At 37.5% G+C, this 23,897-nt stretch overlaps 3 protein-coding genes across 3 annotated transcripts; all 3 read left to right on the forward strand.

Annotated features, from left to right (window-relative positions):
* The first annotated feature begins 4,981 nt into the window (after positions 1 to 4,981).
* On the forward strand, positions 4,982 to 8,255 carry LOC121203472 (G-type lectin S-receptor-like serine/threonine-protein kinase At4g27290). Its single transcript, XM_041075851.1, has 7 exons — positions 4,982 to 6,276; positions 6,395 to 6,529; positions 6,618 to 6,739; positions 6,810 to 7,020; positions 7,137 to 7,374; positions 7,456 to 7,606; positions 7,690 to 8,255. Exons 1-7 carry the CDS (start codon positions 5,001 to 5,003, stop codon positions 7,990 to 7,992), a joined length of 2,436 nt encoding a protein of 811 aa, XP_040931785.1. The 5' UTR covers positions 4,982 to 5,000; the 3' UTR covers positions 7,993 to 8,255.
* A 1,274-nt stretch (positions 8,256 to 9,529) lies between these two features.
* On the forward strand, positions 9,530 to 18,126 carry LOC121208550 (G-type lectin S-receptor-like serine/threonine-protein kinase At4g27290). Its single transcript, XM_041079522.1, has 8 exons — positions 9,530 to 10,811; positions 10,930 to 11,064; positions 11,159 to 11,271; positions 11,342 to 11,531; positions 11,644 to 11,881; positions 11,959 to 11,976; positions 17,491 to 17,623; positions 17,708 to 18,126. The coding sequence occupies exons 1-8, from the start codon at positions 9,530 to 9,532 to the stop codon at positions 18,077 to 18,079; spliced, it is 2,481 nt and encodes an 826-aa protein (XP_040935456.1). The 3' UTR covers positions 18,080 to 18,126.
* Positions 18,127 to 19,650: 1,524 nt separating this feature from the next.
* Positions 19,651 to 23,502, forward strand: LOC107916548 (G-type lectin S-receptor-like serine/threonine-protein kinase At4g27290). The gene is made up of 7 exons (XM_016845822.2): positions 19,651 to 21,222; positions 21,328 to 21,462; positions 22,068 to 22,189; positions 22,260 to 22,470; positions 22,548 to 22,785; positions 22,870 to 23,020; positions 23,109 to 23,502. The coding sequence occupies exons 1-7, from the start codon at positions 19,962 to 19,964 to the stop codon at positions 23,412 to 23,414; spliced, it is 2,424 nt and encodes an 807-aa protein (XP_016701311.1). The 5' UTR covers positions 19,651 to 19,961; the 3' UTR covers positions 23,415 to 23,502.
* Positions 23,503 to 23,897: the final 395 nt, after the last annotated feature.

The following is a 23,897-nucleotide window of genomic DNA, read 5'->3' on the forward strand; positions in this document are numbered from 1 at the left end:
TGTCTTAATACGAGTAAAGGGGCATAACCGACAGCTCCCCAAATTCCGAGTAAAGGGACCCAGTTGAAATCCCCACATCGATACAGGATCTCGTCAGGTACCATCCAAGGAGCTTTCCATTCAACGTCATCCTCCTGAAGATTTTGGAGAATCGTCATCCACTTCTCTTCCGTGATGTCGTCTCGTCTTGGTGTAGCAACTTGTTCCTTCAATGGGGAATAGTCTTCTGAGAAGACTCGATAGGAGACATTTTCCACCTTCCAAAAGTGACTATGGAACCACACCAATAGTAGCTGTGCGCATCCGATGAACCTTCCCTCCCCTGCTCTTCGACATGCGCTTAGAGATCTGAAGGTTTCTGCTAAGATTGCCGGGATGGGCGTGACTCCTTTACTAAGCCGATCGAACAAATCAGAGACGGCCTCATCTACGTGCCCTAAAGCTCTAGGGAAAATTACCAATCCATAGATACCTAGAGCGAAGACATCCACTCTTTTCTTCACATCAGGGTGTGCTAATACTAAATCTCGCAAGCTTTTCCAAGGAACGCATTTACTGTCTCCTTTCTGTTGGATTCGGGCAGCGACCCACTATTCGCTCATCCCTGTAATGCTCATCAATTTTTTTAATAATGTCGGGACACTAGCAGCTCTAGAATAGGCCTTGTCAATTTGAATCTTTGGACACCGAAGCAAGGTCGTATATTCTTCCACGGTGGGCACCAAGTCCACTTTTCCAAAAGTGAAACAACTGTAAGCAGGATTCCAAAACTGGGCTAGGGCTCGGAATAAATGCTTGTCCACTTTGACACCAAGTAAGTAAGGCAAGTCCCCGTAGTCACGGTAAAACATCTGCTTGGTCCCGTCGTCCCATTGATCCCATATTTCCTTCATTTCTCGAAGATCATTTTGGATTACGCTGATACGAGTGAAGTCCCATAACTCTGATACGTACCCTTCTGCAAGACTATCGCCTTTCTCTCTCCACATCGTCTCAGCCCATAATCGTACAGCTGCATTGTCTTCTACTTTATCAAGAAACCTCTTTTCCATGATAAGCTTTCTATCTATACTGAACGTGAATCGACACCTCTTTTGAAATGAAAATGCCATGCAATCACAAACAAAGCAAATTAGATCTAGGATTTAAAGTAAACAATAACAAATAAAGCATCTATTCGGTAAGCACTAGGGTCTGGAATAGCTCTATCTCGGTGGGTTCTTATGGTTCGCTATGTGTGGTTTGGTTCTAAAACAAGGGTACCTGAACCAGCAGATTCCTCGATCCTCACCCATTATAGGCTCATATGGACCGAGTTCAGTTCAGGGGAATACATTTCCCTACGGCCATGCGGAGATGAAAATCTCACGAAGACATAGGTACGGATGTATCCCGGAAGCGATTCACTATCCCATGCGGAGGTGAAAACCTCACGAAGGCGTAGTTTCTCACTCCCACTTAAAAGGGTATGACCAGCGGTCATGCAATGCAATGTGCGGAGGTATAAAATAAAATACAGAACACGATAAAAAATATAACTCAAAACAAAAGAGATGCAATGAGAGGATCGTAAATTTAAATCGAATTTTCAACTTTCGACAAAAAGACAAGAAATAATCAACACGTGGCTTGACTCTCTTATTGTCCCCAGTGGAGTCGCCAAGCTGTTGACACCATTTTTTGATGAAACGGGGTCGACTTGGATTTTAAAAAAAGAATGAAAACGGGAGTCGCCACCAATCCTTTTTTGACGAGGTGTGATCGGGTCACCTCAAAAAGTGGTTGTTTTTAATAAATGATTTAATTTTATTAAAACAACAATTTTGGTCTACGAAATTCAGAAAAATAAGTTCGGGAGCCGGTTACGCACGAGGAAGGATTAGCACCCTCGATACGCCCAAAATTGGTACCTAGTTGATTAATTAGTGTTTTAGTGTCGAAAATTGAAAATTTGAAGAGTTTTAAAAAATGCGATCCTTAAAAGAAAATCTGATATCGTGAATTGAAACATAAGATTCTCTTGTTCCGAAGGAATATCACATCCAGCACGTTAGGACACGATACTCTAAACCATCGAAACCAAGATCACCTTATAGTTTAATGAAACCATAATTTGAAGCTTTAAGAGGATATTTGGCTATTTAGTCAAACGAGAAATCGAAACCCAGCACGTTAGGGCACGTTTTCTCGAGTTTCCAAACGCGAAATATTGCCTTATTTAGAAAAATTTTCCTTTTGGTGTTTAGTGTCAATGCTTGACAAAACAATAACGAATGCGACAAGGTGAGCAAAGTAAAGTGAGTAACAACAATGCAATAGGCAAAATGAAATGACGAGGCGATTACATAAACAAAGCATACAAATAAATAAATAAAACTAACATTTAAAAAAAAAGCACAAGCGTACACGAATAAATAAACAAACACCAAATAACAATGATGACAAATAAATACAATTATGTAAAAATGTATATGCATGTATAATTTTAAGCCATAAAATAAGAAATGCATATAAATTATAGAATACGAAAACATAGGTAAATATATACATAAGATGGTATAAAAATATGTACATGGAAGTGTATAAGAACTATATATAAATACTATATGTAAAATATATTAAAATAGAGACATAATATACGTAGATAAATATATATATAAAACAAATATGTGTAATATAATTTTAGGATATATGCGTAAATGTATATATATTTAAAGAATGCATAGGTGATATACAAATATACTAACAAAATAATGATATTAAACCCTTAATAATACTACATAACATATACAGGTTAGTATTAAGTAGAATAACAACAATAAAATACTAAAAATATAATAATAGTAACGTTAATAGAATATATTAGTATAAATAATATTGAAATTAAAATAAAATAATGATGAGAAGTAAAAAAAGGGATGAAAATCAAAATAAAAAAAGGTTAGGGGCAATTTTAAAAAGAAATATATAAAAGAGAAGGACCAATTGGAACACGCTAAAACACGGGAAGGATTAAAAGTGAAAATATCCTGTCCTCTCGAAACGCAGCGTTTAGTGGGGGATCAAAATAAAAAACGCGCTTGAATTTTAAGCCAATTTAAAAGGAATGAAAATCTAATCGCAAAAGTTTAGAAAAGCGGAAGGGTCATTCGCGCAATTAGACCCTTCCGCAAAAACACGCGGATCCTCCTCGTGGGTCGGGTCGGGTCGGTCCGACCCAGGGCAAAACGACGTCGTTTTATCCCCTGGGTCATTTTCGCAAAACGTCGCCGTTTTATTAACAGTATAAAAGTTAAATTTCCTTTCTTATTTTCATTTCAGCTGAGTCTTAGGAAAAAAAAAAAGAGAAAGGGATTTTTCTCTCTGGGGAAGCCCAGAAACCGGCCAGGAGAGCCACCGCACGCCGTCACAGCTCCACCGCGCCGGCCACCGTACACGGTGGCCGGAAATCGCCTTAGGTAAAAATTTCTCTCTTTCTTTTGTATTTTATTATATGCATATATAGGTGAGTGTAAATCTGAAAATAAAAAGAAATGAGAAAATATTAGAAACCTTGACTTGTCTTTGCCGTTGGTCTCTTCTTCTTTCTCTTTTTTGCTAGTAGCGTTTCCGATTTTAGGGCGTTTAAATCTCCCCTTTTTGATGTTTGATCTATGCTACTTATGATGTTTTAGCTTTTGTATATTTGTTGTTGAAATCCTTTTTTTGAGATTTTTCGAATTTTACACTGCCCAGTAAAGAGAAAGAAAGGCCCCCCTCCCCTCTACATTCGGATCTGGCCTTTATAGCCATTTCTATACAACATTTTTTTAAAATTCTGGCCATTGCTCCTTGTCGTCTGCTCTGTCTTGGTGTTTGTTTCATTTTGCAGGGTATGGAGGGCCAGACGCGTGCGTGGAGAGTGGTGGTGGTAGTGCGCAAGGTGGCCAATGGTTGGCCGTTGGTGGGAAGCGGCGGCTGACAAGATGGGAGCTAGGGTTTGCTGCTGAAATCTTTTAAGCAAATGGGCTATTAGGGTTTTAAAATTTGGGCTCAGGTAGTTTTAGGATTGGGCTAGATTGGTTTAGGGTATTGGGCTAGGTTGGTTTAGGCTTGGTTTAGGATGAGATGGGTATGGGATTTAAGTAGCTTTGGTTATTGGGTTTTTGGGGGTGGCCCAAAATTGGCCTGTACACCTGCTAAAAGAGGTGATATAACAAGCATAGTTTTAGTTGACATGGGTGTATTAAATACACCAAAATATTGGCATTCCGCTTTATTTGCTAAAATATTAAAATCCCGCAATTATATATAAACTATGGTTTAATGTGTAATTGTATACATGATTTATAGTTTAATGTGTACCAAATTAAAATTCATGTATACAATTATATATAAAAACAAAATTCAAGTATCCCTATTAAAAAACTAAAAGTATTTAGAATAATAAATTTTGGGCCCATTTGCAATTGTTTAAATTATTTTGAACCAGTCTTCTTCTATCTTCAGTTTAAATTATTCTGCGCTGTTTGTTCCTGGATTCTGGAGTGTGAAAAGACACACCTTTCCACATCAATAGTAGTCAAGCATTGTTTTCAGCTTTGACCGAGAATCATTAGGATGATCAGGTCATGCTTAATCATCCTTTTTTCTTTTATACATTTATATACTTTACATATATTATATACGTATGGCAACCCTTTGACTTTTCAAAGCCGAAGATATATGAACTTGGATTCAAACTCATATTTTAACTTAATAAATCAACATTTAATTTTGAAAAGAAATTTAAAGATATAAAATCCTAAACCCTTACAATATTTAATTTGGTAAGAGGCGAGACTAACATCAATCTGAAATTCATTTGATTTTAAATTTAGAAAGTCAAAGGGGCTGCTATAATGAATAGAAAAATAAATACATACAGATAGGGACGTCTCACCCAATAATATTGATATAGAGTTTCTCCTTGCATCTATTTTCTTTAAAATGAGTAATCTGTTTTACTTATTAGGAAATAAATGGAAGCCTTTTTAATGGAGCTTGTTCTGTGTTTGCTTCTCTTCTTTACAATAAGAACTTGGGCAATAGACACTTTAACCCCAGGGCAGTCAATAAAAGATGGTGAAACTCTTGTGTCAGCAGGTGGAAGCTTTGAACTGGGATTTTTCAGTCCTGGGAATTCCAAGAGTCGATACGTGGGAATTTGGTATAAGAAAGTATCAACTGGAACTGTTGTATGGGTTGCCAATAGGGAAAATTTAGTTTCTGATGCCTCTGGAGTTTTAAGTATCAATGAGAAAGGCATTCTTTCAATCATGAATGGCACCAAAGGCATTGTTTGGTCTTCAAACACATCGAGGAATTCAGCAGAGGAGCCGATTGCACAACTCCTGGATTCGGGAAATTTCGTAGTGAAGGACCGAAATGATAGTGATTCGGAAAACTTTCTTTGGCAGAGTTTTGATCGTCCTTGCGATACCTTTCTACCAGGAATGAAGATTGGAATAAACTTTGTCACCGGTTCCGAGAGGCATGCATCATCCTGGAAAAACACGGAAGATCCTGCTCCGGGCATATATACTTACAGGGTTGACTCGCAGGGGTACCCACAGGTTGTTGTTAAAAAGGGAGCTGATATATTATTCAGAGCAGGTTCATGGAATGGTCTTTATCTCACAGGAAGCCCACTGCCTGTTAATCCATTATATTCATTTGAGCTTGTCTTGAATGAGAATGAGGTCTACTACACATACCAGGTGCAAAACAATTCAATCTATACAAGATTTTTATTGAATCCATCAGGTCTAATACAACGCACCATATGGAATGAGAGGACAAATAACTGGGAGGTTTACGCCACATCGCAATCGGATCAATGTTCAATCTATGCCTATTGTGGATCATATGCTACTTGCAGCACCAACGAATCTCCACCTTGTAAATGCTTGGAAGGGTTCATCCACAGATCAGCATCTCCCAGGGATATTAATTCAGTAGATTGGTCATATGGATGTACTCGAAGGACACCGCTGGCATGTCATGGTGGAGACAGCTTTCTCAGGAAAACTGGCCTAAAATTACCGGACACTTCGAAAACTTGGGCAAACATTAGCATTGATCTTAAGGAGTGTGAGAAATTGTGTTTGAAGAATTGCTCTTGCACTGCATACGCGAATTTAGATGTCCGAGGGGGAGGCCACGGCTGCTTGCTGTGGTTTGGAGACCTAATTGACATCATAGAATTCAGTGAGGGTGGACAGGACCTTTATATCAGGCTGGCTACTTCTGATCTGAGTAACGTTCCTTCTTTTTTTTCCATTTAGATTGATAAATAAAATTAGACATAAACATTTGGGGTATATGTTCGAACATGAAACCATTTTTTTGACTGATTATCCGTTAATTCTTTCAGATCATATACGAAGCAAAGGAAAGCTAAATGAAAAGCTGAAGGCTGTAATCATAGCCATCTCTGTAATAATAGCCAGCGGAATGACAATACTAGCATTGTTGTTGTATGTTCAGAAGATCAGGCTTAGAAACACAGGTAAACAGATCAGTTGCCAATTAAAACCACTATCATATAACAAAATAATCATTTTCAATCCATCTTATACTAATTCAATGACAACCAGGGGAACATGGAAAGGAAGATTTAGAGTTGCCTGTTTTTGATTTCACAACCATAGCTACGGCAACTAATAACTTTTCGAGCAACAACATTCTGGGACAAGGTGGATTTGGTCCTGTTTACAAGGTATATAAGCTGTATTCTGCAAACCATATTTCACTCACTATTTAACCATTTTGAACATTATAAATTTTAGGGAACATTGATTGAGGGGCAAGAAATAGCAGTGAAGAGACTTTCAAAGAATTCGGGACAAGGACTGGAAGAGTTCAAAAATGAAGTAACATTGATTTCCAAACTCCAGCACCGCAATCTTGTAAAGCTTTTTGGTTGCTGCATCAGGAAAGATGAAAAGATGTTAGTTTATGAGTACATGCCTAACAAAAGTTTGAACTACTTTATTTTCGGTTCGAAACCTACCTTCTCAGCACTTCTTTTTCTCCCCTTCCTTCCTCGCCCCCTGGTCTTGTAGTACCCATTTTCTTTTTATTTCTTTTTCTGATGTCTTTTTTATTGGTTGCAGATCAAACAAGAAACAAATTACTGGACTGGCGTATACGAATGCATATTGTCGATGGAATTGCTAGAGGGGTTCTTTATCTTCACCATGACTCTAGATTGAAGATTATCCATAGAGATCTCAAAGCAAGCAATATTTTACTAGATCATAACATGAATCCGAAGATATCAGATTTTGGCTTAGCTCGGAAGTTCGGAGTAGATCAGACTCAGGCCAAAACTAAAAGAGTGGTCGGAACATAGTATGTATATAAGCGAGACTTGTTTGGTGCATTATTCCAAGTTGCTTTTAAAGTTCTAATCTACCATTTTTTCTCCTGCAGCGGTTATATGTCCCCTGAATATGCTTTGGATGGGCTTTTTTCAATGAAATCCGATGTCTTCAGCTTTGGAGTTTTGGTTCTGGAGATACTATCAGGAAAGAAAAACAGGGGATTTTCCCATCCAGAACATGACCATAATCTTCTTGGACATGTAAGACCTGAAGACTGAACTGTAGCAAATCATGTTTTCTTTTGTCTCAAACAATAATATCATTTGCGGTTCCAACTTTTCAGGCATGGAAATTGTGGATGGAAAAGAGGCCATTAGAACTAATCGACCCTGCATTGGGCGACTCGTATGATGCAACCGAAGGGTTAAGATGCATCAATGTAGCTCTATTATGTGTGCAACAATGCCCCCCGGACAGACCTAACATGTCATTAGTTTTGGTCATGTTGTGCGGTGACAGTGTATTGCCCCAACCAAAGCAGCCTGGGTTTTTCATCGAAAGAAATCTGCCTATGACTGACTCTGTCTCAGTCAAAAATGAAACTTCCTCCATGTATAGATCTATTACATCATTAGAGCCACGATAGACGCTTGTAAAATACCTTCATGAGATGTTTGGATAAATCAATTAGGCCTTGCTTCATTCATACACCGAAAGAAGAGAAGAATTTATGAATTTCTGCTTTGTACTGCCTGCAATAGTGCTTCTATATTACTCACAAGTCAGGTAGTTGATGTAGCCCTTCTTTTCCTTTTCTTCCTCTTCTCTAAAATTATCAGCTTCACTTCCTGAGAAATACAACACATATCGGAAACTTCTCTGTATTAAATAATGATAATTAATTTTTAATTTTAGAAGTTAATATATAATTGAATTAAACATAAGTTTGAAATACGTAATCTTAGTAGAAGATAAAAATAATTTAATTTTATACTACTTCGATATAATTTAGAGTAATTAAATTTTATTATTTTGTAATACAAATAGACCAAACTGAATAAAGTAAATAAAAAAGTACATGATAAAAATAGTAATGGTATAATTATTATTTTACAAAAAAAATAATACTTAATAAATAGTGTTAAATTTTTGGCCTGCATCCAAGCCTAACCAGTGCAGCAACAACTTTTGTTCATTTGTAACTTGATTTAGTTTCTTTGTAATGTGACTTCAAGTTAGTAGGAATTGTTGTTGTTCATTTATGTTTGATGTAATAGCTGATATGTCAACTTCTTTTGTGTGTAATTTTAGCTTAACTTAAGTCATATATTAGTGGTAGCAGTTAGATATTAGGTAACTGTCTTATTATATTGTATCACATATACTTTAGCCGGATGAAATGGAAAGTAAGAAAAATTCATTTTTTCCAAAAATTTATGCTTTGTTGGTAGTTTCTTTCTGCAAGTTCAAGTCTTTGAAGTTTAAACTTCTTTCATTCTTCATCCGGGTTTATTACCTTGTTACTTTATTTTCAGACAGAGCTTCATACTTCATCCGGATTACTTGCTTCTGTTTTCCTTCGTTGCTGTTAAAACCCAACAAATAGATATGAAGGTTTTATATTATTTTCTTCGAACATGGGGAGGTTGTATTGCACACCAAACTAGAATTAATTCAAAACCTTCCTAATTGAATAAAATTGTTTTGATTTGATTTGATTTGTTTTGTTTCAATCAAATCAATTTCATCTGGTTGACAATTTTTCTGTTACCCAGATGTGCACCAGAAACCAGAAACCAGAAACTATGCTATGAAGGTGAAGAAAGTTAGAAATCAACAATCAGGATTTTGTTTTGCAATTTTCACCATTCCATTATTTTGGGGGGAAAATTGTTATGTAGATTTGAAAGTTTCATGGCGGTTTTATATAGCACCCAGAAAACAGGATTTCTGTTGAAAATGCAATAAATATTCAAGCATGATGGCTACCATGCAGTCAACAATTATGTAACATATTATGGTCAAAGCAGCCAATTTTCAATGTTATCTCTTCGTTTATATCTTTTGTCTGGTCCATATAAATAGGCTTATATCTAACGTCGCTATTGTCAGATCTAGAAATGATGAAAATCTAGGAAAAGGAATAACCAAAGAGTACACTCCTCCTATCTATTATCTCTAAAATGGAAGAGGCCTTCTTAATGGTTCTTTTTATGTGCTTGCTTCTCTTATTTACTACAAGAACTTTGGCACTAAACACTATAACTCCAGGGCAGTCCATAAAAGATGGTGAAACTCTTTTGTCAGCTGGTGGAAACTTTGAACTGGGATTTTTCAGTCCTGGGAATTCTAAGAGCCGGTATATGGGAATTTGGTACAAGAAAGTGTCGACTGGGACTGTTGTATGGGTTGCCAATAGGGAAACTTCAGTTTCTGATGCCTCTGGAGTTTTAAGTATCAACGACAATGGAATTCTTTCAATTATGAATGGCACCAAAGGCATTGTTTGGTTTTCCAATACGTCAAGAAATGCAGCAGAGGAGCCAATTGCACAACTCCTGGATTCGGGAAATTTCGTAGTGAAGGGCCGAAATGATAATGATCCGACAAAATTTCTTTGGCAGAGTTTTGATTATCCTTGCGATACATTTCTCCCGGGAATGAAGCTTGGAATAAACTTTGTCACCGGTTTTGACAGGCATATATCATCTTGGAAAAGCGTAGAAGATCCTGCTACAGGCCTATATTCTTTCAGGATCGAGCCACAGGGGTTACCACAGCTTGTTCTTAAGAAGGGGCCTGAAGTATTGTTTAATGCAGGATCATGGAATGGTTTTTATTTTACGGGAAGGTCATTGCCTAAAGATTACACAGTATATTCATATGAGTTTGTCTTGAATAAGGATAAGGTTTATTACAAATTCAGGCCTCGAAATAAGTCTATCTTTTCAATGTATTTAGTGAATCCATCAGGTCTAGTACAACGCTCCGTATGGAATGATAGAAAAAATGACTGGGAGGTTTTTTCCTCTACACAATCAGATCAGTGTTATATCTATGCCTATTGTGGACCATATTCTAGTTGCAGTATCGACAAATCTCCTTCATGTAAATGCTTGGAAGGGTTCATGCGCAGATTAGCATCTCCTGGGGATTTGGGTTCGGTAGATTGGTCAAAAGGATGTACTCGAAGAACGCCATTGGCGTGTGATGGTAGAGATAGCTTTCTCAAGCAAACCAGACTGAAGATTCCGGACACTTCCAAATCTTGGTCAGACATTAGCATCAATCTTAAGGGCTATGAGGAATTGTGTTTGAAGAATTGCTCTTGCATTGCATACGCAAATTTAGATATCCGAGAGGGAGGCCGTGGCTGCCTGCTGTGGTTCGGAGACCTAATTGACATCATAGAATTCAGTGAGGGTGGACAAAACCTTTATATTAGGCTGGCTACTTCTGATCTAAGTAATGTTCCTTCTCTGTTTTCCATTTAGATTGATCAATGAAATTGAGTATAAACATCTGGGATATGTGTTTTAAACATGAAACCATTTTTTCGACTGATTATTCGTATTTCTTTCAGATCATATTCAAAGCAAAGGAAAGCTAAAAGAAAAGCAAAAGGCAGCAATCATAGCTAGCACTGTCATAATAGCCAGCGGAATGACAATACTAGCATCGGTGCTGTATGTCTGGAAGATGAAGCTCAGAAACACGGGTAAAAGAACACAGTTGCCAACTATAACCGCAATCATAACATTGTTAGTTCTACAATATTTCAGTCAATCTCATACTAGTTCAATGACAATCAGGTGAAGAAGATTTAGAGTTGCCTGTATTCGATTTTGCAACCATAGCTACGGCAACGAATAACTTCTCAAGCGACAACAAGCTGGGCCAAGGTGGATTCGGCCTTGTTTACAAGGTGAATAAGCTGCATTCTTTAAATTATACTTCACTCGTTATTTAACCATTCTGCACATTATAAATTTAAGAGCACATTGATTGAGGGGCAAGAAATAGCAGTGAAGAGACTTTCAAAGAATTCGGGACAAGGAATCGAAGAGTTCAAAAATGAAGTAACATTGATTGCTAAACTTCAGCACCGCAATCTTGTAAAGCTCTTTGGTTGTTGCATCAGGAAAGCTGAGAGGATGCTAATTTATGAGTATATGCCTAACAAAAGTTTGGACTACTTTATTTTTGGTTTGAGCCTACAATCTCCGAAATCTTCTTTTGCCCCCACCCCTCGGGTTTTCTGTTATCCATTTTGATATATCTTTTTTGATGGTTGCAGATCAAACAAGAAGAAAACTACTTGACTGGCGTATCCGAATGCATATTGTTGATGGAATTGCTAGAGGGGTTCTTTATCTTCATCATGACTCTAGATTGAGGATTATCCATAGAGATCTCAAAGCAAGCAATATTTTACTAGATAATGACATGAACCCAAAGATTTCAGACTTCGGCTTGGCTCGGAAGTTCGGAGTAGATCAGATTCAGGCTAAAACTAAAAGAGTGGTTGGGACATAGTATGTATATAAGCGAGACTTGTCAGATGCATTTTCCAGGTTGCTTTAAATTTCTAATCTAACATTTTCTGTTGCAGCAGTTACATGTCACCTGAATATGCTGTTGGGAAGAAACTGAACAACCGAAACAAAGCGAAAGCACAACCGGTGTTCTTTCTCTCCTTATAACTCCTGTCAAAAATTATGGCAAGCACAATAGCACAAGATATGTTCTCTAGCAACCTTAATCAACCACAAATCAACTAATGCAACCACAACAAAAATAAATAGAGACACCAGTATTTTTACGTGGAAAACCCTTTTAAATCAAGGGTAAAAACCACGGGACTTTAGAGTCCGATCAAGAGTTCCACTATCATCAAATGTTCAACTACAAGATCACAATATCAAGCCTACAACAAGCATTCAACTCCAACAAGGCTAACAATATATAATCTTTAGCAAAAGAGAGAAAAATGAGATAATATCACAAAAAACGCAGCTGCTGAAAAATGGGTATTTTCGATGCTACAAGACTCGGATGAAAAATCCGACCGTACAAAGTCAAGAACACCTTATCACCTAGCTGCTGTCCAAAAATCAGCTCAATCGAACCACGGATGAACCTTCGATCGAAGAGTTGATCACTGCTGCACCAAACTTGAAAAACTGAAATTTTCTTCTCTCTTTCTCTCTGTTTTAATTTGAGATTTTTTTTTTTAGCTCTACAAAAATTTCTGCCCACATCACCCGTTAAAAGCCCTCCAAAAATGGCTTTTGAAAAAACCAAAAAGAGACAATAAAATGTGGCAGAAATTATGGGTTTCCCACATAGTGGGACCCACACCTAACAAATCTCCCCCTCCAACTATGTGGGGAATGCCTCCATGCCGGAGGTCAAACAACATGCTTCAAACTTTCCTCTTGGTAAGGCCTTCGTCAACATATCAGCACCATTATCATTAGTGTGTATCTTCTCAAGCTCTAACAGCTTAGCTTCAAGAACATCTCGTATCCAATGGTACCTCACATCAATATGCTTAGATCTAGCATGAAAAGTTGAGTTCTTACCAAGATGAATAGCACTCTGGCTATCACAGTACAGGACATACTTCTCCTAAGTAAAACCAAGCTCATGCACAAACTTCTTCATCCAAAGCATCTCCTTACACGCTTCGGTTGCTGCAATGAACTCTGATTCGGTGGTGGACAATGCAACACACTTTTGCAGTCTCGATTGCCATGCCACAGCTCCCCCTGCATAAGTGATTAAGTAACCTGAAGTAGATCTCCTCGAGTCAATGTCTCCGGCCATGTCTGAATCTGTATACCCAACAAGAACAGGTTTCTCATTGCCGAAACAAAGTTTCATGTTGGAAGTGCCACGAAGATATCTCATAATCCACTTCACAGCATTCCAATGCTCTCTGCCTAGATTAGAAAGAAACCGACTAACTGTACCAATGGCATAAGCCAAGTCTGGTCTCGTGCAAACCATTGCGTATATCAAACTACCCACGGCTGAAGAGTAAGGAATTTTCTGCATCTCTTCCTTCTCCTTTTCTGTGGAAGGACTATGCTTAACACTCAATCTAAAGTGCATAGCAAATGGAGTATTCACCGCTTTAGCTTTGTCCATACTAAACCTTTGAAGTACTTTCTCAATGTACCTCTCTTGTGATAATCATAATTTCTTGGTCTTTCTATCACGTGTCAGTCTTATGCCAAGAATTTGCTTTGCTGGCCCCAAATCCTTCATTGCAAAGGATTTACTCAACTCTTGTTTCAACTTCTCAATTCTAGAAACATTCTGACCAACAATAAGCATATCATCAACATAGAGCAAAAGAATAATAAAATCATTACCAGAGAATCTCTTAACAAACACACAATGATCAGAAGTAGTCTTCTTGTAGCCTTGCTCCCCCATAACAGACTCAAACTTCTTGTACCATTGCCTTGGAGCTTGCTTCAAACCATACAAGCTCTTCTTCAATCTGCACACATAGTCCTCTTTCTCTTGTGCAACAAAACCCTTTGGCTGCTCCATGTAAAGCTCTTCTTCCAAGTCACCATGAAGAAAAGTAGTTTTCACATCCATTTGTTCAACCTCTTGGTCATAACAAGCTGCCAAACTCAGTATAGTTCTGATAGAGGACATCTTCACAACCGGAGAAAATATTTCTTCAAAATCAACCCCCTTTTTCTGAGTATAACCCTTGACAACCAATCTAGCTTTGTATCGTGGAGATGAAGACTTCTCTTCTTGCTTCAACCTGTAAACCCACCGATTATTCAAAGCTCTTTTGCCCTTAGGCAGTTTCACCAATTCAAAAGTATGGTTCTCATGCAAGGATTGAAGTTCGTCTTTCATCGCTTCAACCCACTGATCTTTGCATTCACTCTCCATAGCCTCTTCATAACATTCAGGTTCTCCCCCGTCAGTCAAAAGAACATATTCATCAGGAGAATACCTGACAGAAGATCGTCGATCTCTGGAAGACCTTCGAAGTGGAACTGCTGGTGGAGCTATAGGTGCTTGTTGTTGATCATTCACAACATCATCCATGGGAGTATCAAAGTCACCTATAGTCTGATGGTCACCACTAACATCACCATGCACATCATCCTGGATAGGATCTGGTGAAGAGTCTAGGGGAACCGGATTCACATCGATCAAGTCACCACTACCTTGTGAATCCACTTTCTCCGTCTTATCAACGTCATCAATGGTCTGATCCTCAATGAAGACAACATCTCTGCTTCTCATGAGTTTCTTCTGAACTGGATCATAGAGTCTATAACCAAAGTCACCATCTAGACCATAACCAATAAAAATGCATTGTCGAGCCTTGGCATCCAACTTGGATCTTTTATCCTTTGGAACATGAGCAAATGCTTTACAACCGAACACACGTAGGTGATCATATGACACGTCTTTACCAAACCAAACTCTATCTGGCACATCACCTTTCAAAGGAACACTAGGAGACAGATTTATCACATGTGTCACTGTATTCAAAGCTTCAGCCCAAAACGATCTTGGTAACTTTGCATCTGACAACAAACATCTGACTCTCTCAATCAATGTTCGGTTCATTCTTTCAGCTAACCCATTTAACTGTGGAGTCTTTGATGGTATTCTCTGATGTCTGATTCCCTGTCGCAGACAATACTCATGAAACGACCCTGTGTACTCGCCACCATTATCAGTACGAATGCACTTCAACTTCTTCCCAGTTTCCCTTTCAACTGATGCTTGAAACTGTTTAAACACCTCAAAGACTTGATTTTTAGACTTCAAAGTGTAAACCCATAGCTTTCTTGAACAATCATCAATGAAAGTCACAAAGTAAAGTGCACCACCATGTGATCTTACTTTTATCGGACCACAAACATCTGAATGGACCAACTCTAGCAACTCTGATTTCCTATGAGGAGGATGGCTTCTAAATGAAACTCTTCTCTGCTTTCTTGCTAGACAATGAGCACAATTCTTCAGTGTAGCATTCTTTAAACCCGAAAGTTGATTCTTCTTTGCTAAACAGCTAAGCCCCTTCTCACTCATGTGACTGAGTCGTTTATGCCACAACTCAGTTGAGCTGTCATTCAGTGTCACATTTACCGTCTCTCGAGAAGTCAAAGCTTGCATCAAGTGCAAATTTGAGCTCTTCTTTCCTCGAGCCACAACCAATGAGCCTTTAGTCAGCTTCCACTGCCCTTCACTAAAGGTGTTACAGAATCCCTCATCATCAAGCTTTCCTGCAGAAATCAAATTCAAACGGACATCCGGTGCATGTCTGACATCCTTGAGAGTTAACTTTGTTCCATTGTTACTCACCAAGCTAACATCTCCCATACCAATAACCGAAACCAAACCATCATTACCCATCTTCAATACCCCAAAATCACCAGGAGTATAAGATGTGAAGAATTCCTTCCTCGACGTGACATGAAGTGATGCACCAGTATCAATCACCCAACTAGTCTCGTCGCATGCTAGGTTGACCAAATTCTCATCACAAATAACTAACAGATCTTCACGAGTAACATTAGCAACACGCTCAGATTTTTCATCGTCATTCCGATCGTGTTTATCACCACCACCTTTGTTCTCTTTCTTCCACTTGAAGCAATATTTCTTGATATGACATTTCTTACCAAAATGATGACACTCAAGATTCTTGTATCTCGATCTTGACTTACTTCAGCTTTTATCTCTACCCTTTCCATCTTTGTCTCTGTTTCTCCCCCTGTTCTCGATAACCAACACCTCGGACTGTGATGTAGAACCCTGAGATCTTCTTCTAACCTTTTTATTCAACACACCACTCTTAGCCAAATCCAAAGTAATAATACCCTGTGGGGCAGAATTAATGAGTGAGACTCGAAAGGTCTCCCAAGAGTCTGGTAGAGTAGCAAGCAACCAAAGTCCTAAAATCTTGTCATCAAATTTGACACCCATACCAAGCAACTGATTCATCACACTCTGAAATTCACTAACATGGTTAGCTATAGAGATTCCTTCTTTATATTTCAGTGCCATCATTTTCTTCAGCAAAAACAACTTGTTATTTCCCGACCTCGAAGCATACAAGCTTTCAAGCTTCTCTCACAATGTTCGAGCATGTGTCTCCTGATCAATGTAGTTGTAAACATTTTCTTCAACAAATTACCGAATAAAGCCACACACTTGTTGATGCTCAAATTCCCATTCTTCATCACTTTTCGAATCGGGTTTTTGAGTAGTAAAGACCGGAAGATGCAAAGCCTTCACAAACAACAAGTCCTTCATTTTATTCCGCCAAAGTTGATAATTTGTGCCATTCAACATAATCATCTTGCTCGTATTAATTTCCATAATTATCTGACACAATAACTAAGCTCTGATACCAGTTTGTTGGGAAGAAACTGAACAACTGAAACAAAGCGAAAGCACAACCGGTGTTCTTTCTCTCCTTATAACTCCTGTCAAAAATTATTGCAAGCACAATAGCACAAGATATGTTCTCTAGCAACCTTAATCAACCACAAATCAACTAATGCAACCACAACAAAAATAAATAGAGATACCGGTATTTTTACGTGGAAAACCCTTTTAAATCAAGGGTAAAAACCACGGGACTTTAGAGTCCGATCAAGAGTTCCACTATCATCAAATGTTCAACTACAAGATCACAATATCAAGCCTACAACAAGCATTCAACTCCAACAAGGCTAACAATATATAATCTTTAGCAAAAGAGAGAAAAATGAGAGAATATCACAAAAACGTAGCTGCTGAAAAATGGGTATTTTCGATGCTACAAGACTCGGATGAAAAATTCGACCGAACAAAGTCAAGAACACCTTATCACCTAGTTTCTGTCCAAAAATCAGCTCAATCGAACCACGGATGAACCTTCGACCGTAGAGTTGATCACTGCTGCACCAAACTTGAAAAACTGAAATTTTCTTCTCTCTTTCTCTCTGTTTTAATTTGAGATTTTTTTTTGTTTTAGCTCCACAAAAATTTCTGCCCATATCACCCGTTAAAAGCCCTCAAAAAATGGCTTTTGACAAAACAAAAAAGAGACAATAAAATGTGGCAGAAATTATGAGTTTCTTACATAGTGGGACCCACACCTAACATATGCCTTGGACGGGCTTTTTTCAATGAAATCTGATGTCTTTAGCTTCGGGGTTTTGGTTCTAGAGATACTATCAGGAAAGAAAAACAGGGGATTTTCCCATCCGGACCATGATCATAATCTTCTTGGACATGTAAGACATAAGACTGAATAACAAAAGTACACTTTTTGTTTTCTATTTCAAACAATAACATCATTTGTGGTTCTAACTTCTCAGGCATGGAGATTATGGACTGAAAAAAGGCCATTAGAACTAATCGATAAAGCATTGGGCGACTCATACAATGCAACCCAAGTTTTAAGATGCATCAATGTAGCTCTCCTGTGTGTGCAACAAAGCCCCTCAGACAGACCAAACATGTCATTAGTATTGCTCATGTTGTGCGGTGAGAGTATATTACCCCAACCGAAGCAGCCTGGGTTTTTCATTCAAAGAAATCTACCCATGGCTGACTCTATATCACTAGAAAATGAAATGTACTCGATATATGAATCTTTGTTGAGCATGGACTGCAATGCAACAGAAGGCCATGATGCAGACCAGCAGCTGCAGCAGACCAGCATTCAAGCAGGACCAGAAGTAGCTTAATTATTTTGTTTACTTTTTGTTCATTTTGTAATGCCATCCAAGCTAAATATAACTAAACTTTTAGAGTTGTTAAGATTTGAATTGATGGATGTAATGGCTAAAAATTGTTCAGCTTTCTTTTGTATTACTTTAGTTGGCAACTTGCCAAAATAGGTGGGAGTAGTTACAAGTTTAGGTAACTGACATTCTAATTTTGTAACTCTTATATTTTCAAATGAAATGAAAAGTAATAGCATTCCATTCAGTTACATTTTTTGCTTTTGAGTTTTCTATTCTGTTTCTGCTTGCTGTTCGAGAGCTTATGCTCTTGGTGTTTTCATTTGTTTGATTTGCTGCTGCCATTGTTCCAACAATCTTCTACTACATCATTAGGGCCACGATAGATGCTTCCAACATACCTTTATGATATGTTTGGATAAATCAATTAGGCTTTGTTTCATTCATACAATGAAAAAAGAGAAATCTATAAATCTCTGCTTTGTGTTGTCTGCAACAGTGCTTCCCTATTGCAAAGAAGTTGGGGGTAGTTTGGTATTGAAAAAGATAACCGAAAAAGGCCCTTCGAAAAATCTTCTAGGAATGATGATTTAAGTAGAAGAAGATGAGATGTTGACAAATGAAACTTCAGGATAGCCAGATGTCATGTTTGTTTTCTTTCATTTACTTTTAGACAGTCACCGTTTAATGAGCAATGCCAGATCCATTATGTTATCAATTTGTCAAAGTCAGCCCATTAACACATAAATGGATGACTTTTTTTATTTTTGCCGCTACATCTTCTAAGCATCTTTGCGTGTTCAATTTGTTTATTCAATGAAAGGAATATTGCAGTCTCACTCATCAAGCCACCAAGAATCATCTTCTGTAGAAAACATCAATTGGTATAATTATTTACCTTGTCTGAATTAAGGCCTATATTGTTTTCTGTTTTGCTTAATGCACAAGCAAGCAAGCAGGTTTGTATGTATATTCCTGAATCTACAACATGATGGGTTGAAGGCATGGAATTTATTTGGCAATAATAAGCTAAGAAGTTGAAAACCAATTCTATTGATATCTGCTCTCCTCTTTTTATAAAATCACCAATATTACTTAGCTTGAAATAATTGGATCAAAATAGTTAGATTACGACCAACATCTTGTTTTGTAAATTTCATCATCCGAATCTAAGTTTTTGTACCCAAACATATGTTGAAAATTCTATAAAAAACGCAAGCATGATGTGTTGAGGTTATCTGCAAAAAAAAAAAAAAAAGAAAAGAAACTGAAAAATGATAATCAAAATGATCTCAACACACTGATTTTCATTGAGGCATTGTTTTAAGTTACAAACAATTATCTAATACTTAACAACTCCCACTAATGACATTGAAAATTACAAAACTTAACTTGCACACATAAACAAGCTGACTTATCAGCTAAAATCAGCACCTAACCATCAGTACATAACCAAGCTAATCAGCTAACTAGTCTTTGTACATCAACAATACTGATTACAAAATAAACTAGACTAGTTTGAAGGTAAAACAAGAAACAGCTGCATGGTTAAGTGCCAAAACATCTTTGTTGCTGCATTACTGGCCATCGTTCAATATGATGACTACCCGACAGTCAGCAATGATGTAAAAAATTATGTTCAAAGCAGCAACTTGTAACCTTATTTTTTATTTTGACTCTCTTTTTTAATCTTTTGTCTTGTCCGCGTGAAAGGACTTGGGTGTTTTCTGTTGAATAATGCTACTGAAACATCGCTATTGTCAATTCTAGAAATGATGAAAAACATGGAAAAAGGAACAGGGATAGTTTTACTTTTCTAACTCCTTGCATCAATTATCTTTAAAATGAAAAATCAGTTATTAGGAGATGAAATGAAGCCTTCTGAATGGTGCTTCTTCTGTGTTTGTTTTTCTTTACTACAAGAACTTTGGCACTAAACACTATAAGCCCAGGGCAGTCCATAAAAGATGGTCAAACTCTTGTGTCAGCTAGTGGAAGCTTTGAATTGGGATTTTTCAGTCCCGGAAATTCCAAGAGTCGGTACGTGGGAATTTGGTACCAGAAAGTATCAACTGGGACTGCTGTATGGGTTGCCAATAGGGAAGCTTCAGTTTCTGATGCTTCAGGAGTTCTAAGCATCAATGACAAAGGAATCCTTTCAATTATGAACGGTACCAAAGGCATTGTTTGGTCTTCCAACACATCAAGGAATTCAGCAGAGGAGCCGATTGCACGACTCCTGGATTCGGGAAATTTCGTAGTGAAGGACCCAAATGATAGTGATCCAGAAAATTTTCTTTGGCAGAGTTTTGATTATCCTTGCGATACCTTTCTACCAGGAATGAAGATTGGAATAAACTTTGTCACAGGTTTCGACAGGCATATATCATCCTGGAAAAGCATGGAAGATCCTGCTCCAGGCCTATATTCTATGAGGATTGATCCGCGGGGTTTACCGCAACTTGTAATCAAGAAGGGGCCTAACATAACGTCTAGAGGAGGATCATGGAATGGTCGTTATATTACAGGAAGACCGCAGCCTACAGTTAATCCAGTATATTTATATGAGTTTTTCTGGAATAAGAATGAGGCCTATTACAAATATGAGATGCGAAACAGTTCTATCTTTTCAAGGTATTTATTGAACCCAGTAGGTCTAACACAACGCTCCATATGGAATGAGAGGAAAAATGAATGGGAGGTTGACTCCACATCACAAGCGGATCAGTGTTCGATCTATGACTATTGTGGATCATATGCTACATGCAGCACCAATGAATTTCCACCATGTAAATGCTTGGAAGGGTTCATGCAAGGATCAGCATCTCCCGGAGATTTGAGTTCTGTAGATTGGTCAAATGGATGTACTCGAAGGAGACCATTGACATGTGATGGTGGAGATAGCTTTCTTAAGCAAACGGGACTAAAACTACCAGACACTTCAAAATCTTGGGCAGACATTAGCGTTGATCTTAAGGAGTGTGAGAAATTGTGTCTGAGGAATTGCTCTTGCACTGCATATGCGAATTTAGATATCCGAGAGGGAGGCCATGGCTGCTTGCTGTGGTTCCTAGACTTAATTGACATCACGGAATTCAGTAAAGGCGGACAAGACCTTTATATCAGGTTGGCTACTTCTGATCTAGGTAATCTTCCTTCTTTGTCTTCCATTTAGCCTGACTTTTGGGAGATGTGTTCAAACCAGAAACAATATATATATATTTTTACAGATCATTCATCTAATATTTCAGAGCATATTCAAAGCAAAGGGAAGCTAAAAGAAAAGCAAAAGGCAACAATCATTGCCATCTCTGTCATAATAACCTGCGGAATGATGATACTAGCATTGTGGTTATATGTTCGGAAGAAAAAACTCAGAAAAACAGGTACACGAAAAACTCAGAAAAACAGGTACACGAATTCAGTTCTAACTGAAAGCACGATCATATAATAAAATATATCTATCAACTACTTGATGTTTTCTTGGAATATTGCTATTGTTAAAATTGTTCTTTCCTGTACTTGGATAAAAATAATACACCAACATCTGAGGATTTAATCGCTCCATTATATAGAAGTAATTAACGTCTATAGATAAGGGTCTTTTTCCCCTTTTTGTGCAAATATATATATATATATAAAACTACAAGAAAAATATACAGTTACAAAAAATATAGAAAGTTGTATGATTTTAACAAGCTGCGTAATTCGTGTTTGGCAAAAAAAAAAAAAGTGAGAGTAATGAATAATTGAATTAAGGCAAACTATACATTACCACCCTAAGATATCGATCTTTCAAAGCTATAGTTGATAGCATCTTCGATTTGAAAGCTACTAATATCCGGGAACTGGAAACACTAAGATACATAGTTTATATTTGACTGAAAATTTGAATGGAATGCAGACTAATTAGCCATTTGGTTTATATTTGAACATTGCAAGTTTTGTATTCAGTTTTCAATCCACCTTATACTAAGTCAATGACAACCAGGGGAACATGGAAAGGAAGATTTAGAGCTGCCCGTATTCGATTTCGCAATCATAGCTACAGCAACTAATAACTTCTCGAGCAACAACATTCTGGGACAAGGTGGATTTGGTCCTGTTTACAAGGTATATAAGCTGTATTCTGCAAACTATATTTCACTCACTATTTAACCAATTTGAACATTATAAATTTTAGGGAACATTGATTGAGGGGCAAGAAATAGCAGTGAAGAGACTTTCAAAGAATTCTGGACAAGGACTGGAAGAGTTCAAAAATGAAGTAACATTGATTTCCAAACTTCAGCACCGTAATCTTGTAAAGCTCTTTGGTTGCTGCATCAGAAGAGATGAAAAGATGTTAATTTACGAGTACATGCCTAACAAAAGTTTGGACTACTTTATTTTCGGTTTGAGCCTTATATCTCATAACCTTCTCCCCTCTGGTCTTTTTGTTTCTTTTCTGATGTCTTTTTGTTGGGTGCAGATCAAACAAGAAGCAAATTACTGGACTGGCGTATCCGAATGCATATTGTTGATGGAATTGCTAGAGGGGTTCTTTATCTTCATCATGACTCTAGATTGAGGATTATCCATAGAGACCTGAAAGCAAGCAATATTTTATTAGATAATAACATGAAGCCAAAGATATCAGATTTCGGTTTGGCTCGGAAGTTCGGAGTAGATCAGACTCAGGCCAAAACTAGAAGAGTGGTTGGAACATAGTATGTATATAAGCAAGACTTGTCTAGTGCATTATTCCCATGTTGCTTTTGAAGTTCTAATCTAACATTGCTTTTTCCCTGCAGCGGTTATATGTCACCTGAATATGCCTTGGATGGGATTTTCTCAACGAAATCCGATGTATTCAGCTTTGGAGTTTTGGTTCTGGAGATACTATCAGGAAAGAAAAACAGGGGATTTTCCCGTCCGGAACATGACCATAATCTTCTTGGACATGTAAGACATTATGAGCCTGAAATACCAACAGTTCACCTTTTGTTTTCTGTTTCAACCAATAACATTATTTGTGATTCCAACTCTTCAGGCATGGACATTGTGGATTGGAAAGAGGCCACTAGAACTAATCGATACCGCATTGAGTGACTTGTACAATGCAACCGAAGTGTTAAGATGCATCAATGTAGCTCTATTATGTGTGCAGCAAAGCCCCCTTGACAGACCAAACATGTCATTAGTATTGCTCATGTTGTGCGGTGACAGTGTATTGCCGCAACCAAAGCAGCCTGGGTTTTTCATAGAAAGAAATCTTCCAATGACTGATTCTATATCAGAAATAAACGAAATGTTCTCAATATATGAATCTACTATTACATCATTAGAGCCACGATAGTAGCTTCTCACATATATTTATGGTATGTTCTGATAAATCAATTAGGCATTGATTCATTCATATAAGGGAAAGAAGTTAAGAAATTTAATTTCTGCTTTGTGTTTGTCTGCAACAGTGCTTCTATATTACTCGGAAGTCAAAGGGTAGTACTAGTTAGGTATTGAAAAAGATCACCAAATAAACCCCCATGAAAATTCTTCTAAGAAAGATGATTTTAGTGGGAAATTGACAAATTGGACCAAGTAGAAGAAGATGAGTCTTTGGTCAACGATCCACAATGTCAACAAACGAAACTTCAGGATAGCTAAGTTTCCTTCGTTCATACATAAGTCATCTTTGTTTTCTTTCATTTACTTTTGGACAGGTACTTCTTACTATAGCAACGTCAGACCCACTAAACTTATGCTACCTAAATAAATGGGAAAATTAGGAAATATATCAACTTTTAAAAATATTTAAGGTTTTAGGTTTTTGTTTTTAAAT

This window comes from Gossypium hirsutum, chromosome A01 (genome assembly GCF_007990345.1).
Source record: "Gossypium hirsutum isolate 1008001.06 chromosome A01, Gossypium_hirsutum_v2.1, whole genome shotgun sequence".
Classification (NCBI taxonomy): Eukaryota; Viridiplantae; Streptophyta; class Magnoliopsida; order Malvales; family Malvaceae; genus Gossypium; species Gossypium hirsutum.